At 42.0% G+C, this 9,927-nt stretch overlaps 1 protein-coding gene across 8 annotated transcripts in view; it reads right to left on the bottom strand.

Moving 5' to 3' along the window:
* Positions 1-1,102: 1,102 nt before the first annotated feature.
* The window catches only part of CNTN5 (contactin 5), a 5,719,910-nt gene continuing 5,711,085 nt past the window's right edge, over positions 1,103-9,927 (bottom strand). For all 8 annotated transcript variants that reach the window (XM_044072706.1, XM_044072701.1, XM_044072707.1 and 5 more), the window contains one exon: positions 1,103-1,958. In XM_044072706.1, the coding sequence (XP_043928641.1) occupies positions 1,855-1,958 (104 nt within the window). In that variant the 3' untranslated portion in view covers positions 1,103-1,854. The remainder of the gene's footprint in view (positions 1,959-9,927) is intronic.

Here is a 9,927-nt window from a genome sequence, read left to right as displayed (position 1 = left end):
CCCCACATCTTAAAATCAGACATGCCACAGGGACTGCATACAAGCTCTTTGATATAGCTCCTAACTCTCAAAGTTACTGAATACATTCATTTTAGGAGATGAGATATCAGCTACAGCTTCTTAAAAGAATCCTGATGCTGCACTCCTACCCACTAAGTGCTTTAAGTCAAAGCAATTTTCCCTTTCACCTCACAGTAGTTATGGTACTGTCTTTAGCAGTAAAATAAAATACATGAAAATGCTTTTAATATCACCATTAAATCACTGTAGCTTGGCAGTTCATGTATCAGCAGCATTTTTATAATATCATATTTTTGCTTTAATTTGCAACAGAAGTATGACAGAATCCCTTCATTTACCTCCATAGCATTCACCATACTGCTTCATATTATAATCAACGGAACATGTATGTTTCCCTGAAAATGCCTCTTCCCTTTCTAATCACACAAACTGCCATGCCTTTTCTTCTTTCATATTATGTTGCCCATTGGCATTCCTTATGCAACCAAATCTTCAAATGTCCTGGTTGTGAAACATCTCTGGAAAATAGCAAACTTATTTTCCATATTTCCATTACTTTGTAAAAACCAGACCCTCTTGTAAGACACAAAGAAATCCACTCTGTAAATCACACTGTTGTGTTACAGCTCTAGTATACAAATATCCCTTTTTCATCCAACATTTAAAAATTCAAAACATTATTTTCCACTTAAGTGCATAGAGACTATTGGATTGATATAATTCACACTGTGGTCAGTGTCCCTTTTTATGTATGTCCTTTGCCTATTTTGGTAGTCATAAGCAATACTACCACCATGATTGAAAAGATTGTTTCCCATTGCAATAGGTTATAGAAAAGAGAATATAATAGTGGCTGCAGTGTTTTGTCAATGTAGTTAATATTTAGGTAACGTGAAGTATTTATTAAAATGGCTATAGCAAGACTTGAGTTATCCTTCTGTAGAAAGAAGAATCACAAGAAACATTAATACTTGCTTATCTAGATTTGTAATTTCATTTTTATCGGCTTCCAAATCCTGAAAAGCATCATGACTACACTGCATTTTTTTCCAATGCAGAACAAAATCAAGCTGACCACAAAGGCAGTTATGTTTTAATGTATCACTCAGTTGCAGCATATGCAGCTATTTTTGAGCATATGAAAGATTTTCCTCACTCATGGTTATATCTCAAAAAGGGACATAAATGTATAATGCATTTTCTTCCACAAACCATGCCCATGCACTGATACCCATACAAGATCAGGTACAAAACGTGTACAATTCTATCTGTTACTGATGCACACAAAATAAACTCTTTATTAAACTGCAGCACCATAGGCATTACATCATCATTTCTCCTAAACATTTTGGAAGATGTACAACATCCATAACTAAGCTACTGTTGTTCGCCTTAGCTAGACATTAGAACAGGGGAAGTGGATTAAGAAATGCTTAGATTGAAACTTGAACTAAACCTCTGCAGCTCTTAGATGAAAATCTCATTTATCATCTTAATGGACATAAAAGAAGAGTTTTTGATTCAGTTTGCATTTTAGAAGTGATGAAGATGTCCATCATCTTCAGTGCTAAGAAAGCAGCTTGACGACTTTAAAAGCAGTCTTTTCTTCTCTTTTCTTCTTGACCATAATGCACCTCATGCTCTCTAATGCAACGGTATCATACTCCGTGAGTCCCGAAGACCCATCACTGAATCCATCACTATATGCATTCACATTATTCCTAAGGACCACAGACAGACCAGGACTAAGTTTAAATATTCAAAGTCCTCCACATAAGAAATTTCATCAACTGTTATTACAAGGCAACGACCAAAACAGCAACCACCACACCTTCACCAAGAGGCAGATGGCACAACTAGTACTAAAAGTAATGTCACTGATGATGGAGAAGTGGTTATACTGGATGTTGACGCTTGTGAGTTTGTAATTTTTGCTCCTGGAAAAAACAAAAATATAGAAATTGTTTAGTTTTAGTAAATTGTACTTTATATTTTATAATGTCCCTCGTACACCTCTTACAAATATTAACTTAATATGAAGCAGAAGCAGGTATGCAATGCTTAGTTACACACTTTGCAACTTTTATAGATTTTCCAAATTAGTTAAATGTCACATACTGACCAAAATATTCAAAGTATTTGAGTTTAAAACCCTAAATCACCATGCATCATGGGAATTCAATTTTAGGTAATATAAGTTACCTGCAGCTTTAAAGACAAACCAGAGCATGTTCAAAAATAAAAGATGTAATAGTCCTGTTAATGAACAATCTGAATAACTTGAAAAATAGGAAAAAAATCATAGTCCTGGTTACTAGATAGGAAAATATGTCCTTGGTTACCCAAAGTATAAATTAAAGCTAATAGATATCTCACATGCAGTGACAGGGTAGATACATCAGTAAACACTTTAATATCATTAATCAACTCTATGGTGGGGCAGGATTCACGAAGCCTCCGTGTAAGAGTTATAACTCATACACGGAGGCTGCAGTTAAACGGAGTGATGTCAGCATGCTCTGCATATTCATGAGAGCATGCTGAATCACACCTAAGGCTAACACGGTCCATGTAAGACAGTAGGGGCGTGTCCGTAGGCTGAGCCCTGTAAGCGGACACGCCCCGAGAAGAGTAAAGGTGCCCAAAGTAAACACCCACGCCAGAGTCCATGGAAATGTGAATAAACACAACACAACACATGTCCCCACAGACTACGAACATAAAATGTACAAATGAACATCACATCATTTTTTTTTAAATTGTAAAGATGTTTAACCGTGAGTGCGCTTTTGTATGCGTGCCGTAAGCAGCTACAGTTAGCAGTCAGTGGGAAAGCATATAAGAACTAAATATGCAAAGTAAGCCAAGAAGCAATAGCATAGCAGTAGAGATGTTGGCTGAAGAGCAGGCATTCATGGTTCGAGCCCCCACAACACCAATTTTTATTTTTAGCAAAATAAGCACGAAACAAGTCCCTGACAAATATGTACACATAAAATCACATTTTATGTAAAATGTAATGAAATAGCCCATTTATATTGAAGAAATGTGAGGTAACAAAACAATAAAAAATGCCAGATGTGCCCATAGCTGAGCTACAGTTTAACAGGGTGAGTGCATCTGCCCGTAGGTGAGCAGTGGTTTAACTGGTGCAAAATGAGTGCCCGTAGCTGAGCAGTGGTTTAACACGCTGAAACTATGTGCCCCTAGCTGAGCTGAGTGTAATATGCGTGCTGATAGCCAAATGAGGCTTAAACCAGCGTACCCCGTTTGCGCGGAGCTGCGCACTGCGCAAACAAGCTAACCGACGGGCAATGTTGAGCAAGCCGTATCAAAACTGCCTTTACACAGACACACCCCTCAGCTTGTCTAGACAGTCATAAAAAATAAAATTAGTGGCCAGGTTCGAACCCAGGATACTATACACCATAGTCAAGGTACTGAACCACTAAGCCACGACAGCAGTACCTATAAATGCAATAATAGCTAATATATAGGAATGAATACAAACTGGAGCATGACAATGCAGGTTTACTGAAGTTGATACAATTCCAAAATGGCCAATCACAGATATGCGGAAAACGGACTATATAAGCCCCATAGGCGGGAATACACAGCATAAACGATTGTAGAACTGAATTGCAGGCAGAATGACATGAGTAGGAGAGGGTAGTTGCTTTCGAGCACAGAGGTGGGGCATTGAGGAGTCCGGGTACATGGTCTGGCTCCTAGTCCACAATCATGAGGCCCAACTCATGCAGGGCTAGGTCCTCTGGGGAGCATAGAGGGCTGAGGCGTGGGACCGGTTGGCTCATGATCTCACCAGTGCCACAGGGATTCCAAGGACTGGTGAGCAGGTCTGTCACCACCATGCAGACCTGAAGAGACGCAAGCAGGACCAACTGAACCTTTGGATCCAGGAGGCCCGGCAAATGCCCAACGCCCCACTACTGAGTAAGTTACATTTAATTATGTATGTAAGAAATTAAACTAGCTGATATTATGGAGATGTGTATTCCAATATTACTTCATTTATATTACAGCTGCAGGTGTCCATTCTGCGAACCACAGAGCCTATGGCGATAGGCTGGTGCAGTTGCGCCACCAGGCAGGTCAGTAATCCACTACCAGTAACTGTAAAGAAAAATAAAAGTATGACAGTCAGCAAAAGAGTGCAGTGTAGTCACTAAGGAATAAAATGTGCAAGTAACAGTGTGAAAGTGTTTGCAGGTATTGCTTGATTACAAAAGTGTGTTGCAGCCTGTAAGCCAAACAGAAAAATGAAAATGTCTGACATAAATTCTGAAATAAAAATGCCCCACCTGTAAGAAAATAGTACACAACCTGCAGCAGGCTGAAAAGTATAGCTGCAGAAGATGATGAAATCACATGTGTGAAATATATCCCTGTTGAAATACTGAAACATGACAGAAGTGAGACTGCTGGAAAGGATTGTAATAACTACAGGTAAAACATGTCAATAAAGCCTAGAAGTAAGTACCATCCTGAATAGTAAAATGAAAACAAGTGAGAGAGTGTGAGAAAGTGTCATGAATCCAGCAATACAGTAGTAATAACCCTGAATAAAGTATACTGCAGTCAGTACAGAATGAAATGCATGTGAGAATCCAAACCAAACAGCGAAATCTGTTCAAAGTGTTGCTGCATCTGGAATGTGTATCCCAAAATCTGGATATGTTGCTCTCAGTCTGCAATATGCAGATAGTATGATTGTCTGATATACCAAACATCCACACTTGTCTACAGCTATATAAAGCAAATGTAGCAGGATGATGTAGCTGAACAAAGCTAGATATGAATGTGTATGAAGAACAATAAAATGTATATTGATGTTGCAGTAACAGTCCTATCACCAAGTTGAAAAAGTTATCATATAGGAAACTGTAGTTAGAACAGTAGTGTGTATATATATGCAGCTATTAGAAATGTACAGCATATGTATTGGTATTTGAAGGTGTTAATATTATTTTCTTCACCCCACCCTATAACCACATATAACCCATTCCACGTGAAAATGGTATGTGCAATCACAATTAACACCTCTGGACGTTTGTCCTGTTGGGTCATATATATTTGCATGTCCGTTGATGCATCTGCCCTGTTCATACATCCAAACCTGATGGCCTGTTGCCATCAATCAACCCTGCATGTTGTTGGACTGTGTATTGCTGTTCAAATTATGCATGTGTTATGCTCGCTGTTCAATGGTGTGAATATCTGGGTGTTTGGTTAATGGGAATACTAATGCATGCTGTTACAACTAATTGTGAATGGTATTATATGTCACTAACCCAAACAGTCATGACATAATGCAAAACATAGGACGACAGGGAAGGTGGGTTCCAGCGGACCCACCTCTCCCACCTCAGCTGGCGAGTGCACCTGGCACTAGTGCCCAGTCTGGACCCTCCTCCGGTGGCCCTGTGCCACCTGCGGGTGGAAGCACTGCAGGGGATGGGGCTCGCCCCCCCCTCTGCAAGTGTGGCCGGAGGAGAACCACCACTCACCCTCCGTAGCGTCCGGACTGTGGTGCGTAGGGAGATTCGGGACTCTGTTCTCGAGCCCCTATGCCAGCTTGAGGCACAGATGGTACAACTTACGGGCATGCCTGTTGCCCGGCCTACACAGCCCCCAGCACAGCCCCATCCTGGGCAGTGAAGGAACAGTGGCAACTGCCTATGGGTGGGGATATCAGTTCCACTCTTGCCATCTGTGGGCTCATGGGCTCTGGATATCCAAACCTCCATCCCCGTCAATTGTGTAACCCCCCCCCACATGTGTCATACACCGCCCCTGTATGCGTCTTGTTTGTCTTGTCTGTTTACCTACCCAACCTACCTCCCCGGCTGTACCGACTTCCTTCACCTGACATACCACTCTCACCTGAAAAAAACAAAAAAAAGGGCACTCTGTACCCACAAAAAAATTACGCCCCATACATAGCTGCCCATTCTGCACACATGTCTGTTGGACATCGAAACTATCAATTACAATTTGGCTGTACAACAAGTATTATTGTTGTCCTGACACCTCTCTCAGGGGTGGAAGGTTTCAAATGTCACACCAAATTACATATATATGCACAGCTGTTGCTGATGAAGAAATGGGCAGCTATGGGCCTTACCTACATCCCTCCTGCAAATCCCAAGCTTGTTTTCCTACTGTCTTACCCTCTTTGTGACCCCTTTTTCACCACTTTCCTGTCTCCCCAGTTTAATTTCTTTCAAAGAAAATAGCTGGTGTGCGATTTAGTAAGCACTGTTAAGCGGTTGTAGCGTGTCTTGGCGTGTGCGCAGAGCTAACTGCCAGTGCGCATGCGTGAGCTCCGCGCAAACCAGCGCTAACCCGGTTACAACTGCTTAAAAGTGCCTTAGTCACTTTGATTGACAGATCCTGTACTCAGTTCAAAAGCAAAATAAAATCCCACTGTTAGTCCCGAACCCAGGACCTTGGAAACAGTAGTCGGTCTGACCTACCACTAAGCCATGACTCTTATACAAGAACATTGTGCTAAAATAAATATAACATGTAATAGTAGGGATGAATGTAAAGGGAATATAGGATGTGTAGTACCCAAAGCATGTCATTTAGAATTACTGTCAAAACTACTGGACTCCCATAATAGTAGTGTGTGAACAGAAACAGCCATGCTAGTTGGTAGCTTGTAGGTAATAATGTCAGTTAATATACATATATAAATGTATGTATATGTACATATATATATATAAATATATATATATATATATATATATATATAGTTGTAGGTGTCATTGTGCATACACACTGACTACAGGGAACAGGAGAGGAATGGAGAAATGTGAATCTACAACACAGCCTGAATCATGAGAGAGATACTAACCTTTACACACACAGAACAGTGTCCACAGCATACCAGCATGGTCCCGCCTACAATCTGAAAGGGCAACGCCTATCTCACATACCCTTTTATAGCACTGTCCTGAAATCACAGTGAGAACTGCAATCAGTACACAACTGGCTGTATGCAATTAGCAAATGCTGGCTTACAACTGGTGCAGAGGCCAAGGTGCACTGATTATGGCCTATAAAATCCTCTATAATCTGGACAATACTCCTGCACTTCAAATATTATCACCCCCTATAACAATCCTAGACCACTTCGATCCTCTAACAAACTACTAATTCAGACTAGCAAAATTAATAACACAGCCGGTGATTCTCTCTTTGCAAACTCTGTAAGTAGATCCTGGAACTCACTTCCAGCTGATATTACATTACTTTCCACCTTAGGTCAGTTTAACACTAGACTCAAACAACATTTGTCACTTAACTGGCTATGTCAATGTATCAAGCCTGGCTAACTCGAATGTGTAAAATCTGTTAACCAATTTACTGTGTAATTTAATTTAATCCTGACTTGTGCTCAGGACTAACTTTAACCTGTGGAACATGTTTAACTTGCTTACTTATGTAATCTCTATAAATAATCTGTTTGTAATATGTAATGCTGGTATTATGTAATGCTGTATCTGCTCACCCTTGGAGCTTTTCTCCCCGGGCCTCCGCTGAAAATGGACATGCATCCAGTTGGACTATCCCGGTCAACAAATGTAAGATAAATAAATAAATAAATAAATAAAAAATATTACAGTGACTACAATACAAGTCAGACATTGACACGCACTGACAGCATGCTGAACACACTGGGGCATACGTGGGAACTCAGAATAGCATCCTGCCTGAGCATCACACACCTCTGCAGCTGGCACACAGGCATATGTTCTGTCAGAACAGAGCACATGCCACACATGGCACACACATCCCATGTGCCACACACTCACAGCCTGTAGGGCTACACAACACACCTGCTACAGACGTGTCAGGTACCTGTCTTGGGTGCTGCACTGGGGTCCCGCTCAACAGGCTGTATCTGGTGAAGGTCACAGTGATATGCCTCAGGGGCACTATGGTCCACCACAGAACACATGCATACAGGTCAGTCTGAGGCATGGACACATATGACTCACTCATTGACCATGCCAGTATGGCTGACCTGAGACATACCTCCCTGGACTACATGATAGGGAACATAGAATGGATCTCTCAGCATGTGGCACAGGCCAGTATGAGCTTGATCTTGGTTGCCAACATACCCTCACCAGGTATGCTACCACTATATGTGGGAAGGGTGTTGTATGTCTACATTATGCTCAGTCTCCAATGTCATTCATAGGGTATCCACTGGCTGTCAACGTGTGCTTACATGCTAGGGAAGCCACAATGATGTGCAAGGGTCATCTTGCACGTGACACCCATGGCCCGATGTATATTGGCAAAGCTCCTTGATACACACATACTGCCTTATGCTGCAGGACACGGTTTACATAGCCACCTCTGCGGGTATCACACAGGTTAGGACACTAACAGTGCTGCTACACAACAACAGCAGTGTACACCGCAAGATGCATGCACTGGACACTGTCCTCAGCACGGTGAACTGCAATGTCTGTGCAGTACCAGAGTCCTGATTCATGGCTCACAGGTGTTACCCATCACTGACAGGTTATGCCCCATACCATGCCTGTCGTCCCCTACACATGTAACACACATGGACAGGGGGGTGGTATCTCAAGGCACCACAGATACACACACCTCCAGGTTGTTGGCACAGCACAAAGCATCAGGGCCTAATCATGTGCAGCTAACAGTGTGTCGGACTGCCATCTGGTTCATAGCCTGACACACACAACCCTCCCATACACAGGAAGACCACCTACCCTCCATAACATCACTGGCAATATGACAGTCTCAAGAACTGTCTTTATATGGCTGGACTGCATCCAGCCAAACATTGTGCGTGAGCATTACTGTAGCTACAACACATTAGTTGAATGGTTCACAGCATGTGGTCACTGAATTGCAGTGGAATGACATGTTACCACTACCACAACAGGTGGGAACATGCAGCACCTGTACATCGACTACATGTACACTATATGGCCCAGACAAGATGTGTATCCCCTGCTGTAGGTATTTTACCATATACACCCACACTGTATAGACACATACCGCATGCGGCCCCTGCACAGTAAGACACAGTCATATTGGTATACATTGCAAATACCATTTATCCACTCAAGGCATGTGTCAGCATGGTAACTACTGCAGGTCACAGGTATTTATGTGTATGTGTCACACACATACATCATGTGTGCAATGCCATTGCTGGTTTAGGCAATGGCATGCATTGTTATGTACAAAGACCCACACAAGGTCATAATGTGTGACACAACCACACGTGGCAGTTGTGGCTTACCAAAACATACCTATCTGTACTCTGACAATGGTAATAGACACAGTATCAGAGTGCACTATTGGCATTACTAGCCAACTAGACCTGTTTGGCTGTGCTGATAGTGTGGTGACATCCCCTGTGTTTACTGGGGGAATATGCAGCATCTGGTGTATTGTAGTATTTGCCAAAAGGATCTGTTTTCTCACACTTGCATTTACACACACCCTACTATCCCCACACAAGCACACACACACACGCACACTTGCCGGATTCATACCCCTACCTAACTAAGTCACGACACGTGAGAGAGACGCATTAGCAAAGTGCACTATTCGGATTACTAGATAGTTCCTCTTCTCTGGCTGTACTTATAGGGTGCTGACATCATCAGTATTTTGAAAGGGTAATGTGCATCAGGAAGTGTGATCTCCTGATTGACAAAACCAACATGTTTTTCATACGGAAATGCACACACACAAACTCCCCACATCCAAACACACACACACACTTGCAGGTTTCAAACCCCTACCTAAATATGTTATGGCACTTGAGAGTGACGCTGTAGTAGGTTGCGCTATTCTGAGTACTGGCACATATCTCTTCTCCAGCTG

The sequence above is a fragment of the Protopterus annectens genome, chromosome 5.part0, assembly GCF_019279795.1.
Source record: "Protopterus annectens isolate FY-2018-M chromosome 5.part0, PAN1.0, whole genome shotgun sequence".
NCBI classification, from domain to species: Eukaryota; Metazoa; Chordata; order Ceratodontiformes; family Protopteridae; genus Protopterus; species Protopterus annectens.
The sequence above is the reverse complement of the archived record's forward strand: the minus strand, read 5'-3'. Positions and strand labels throughout refer to the sequence as shown.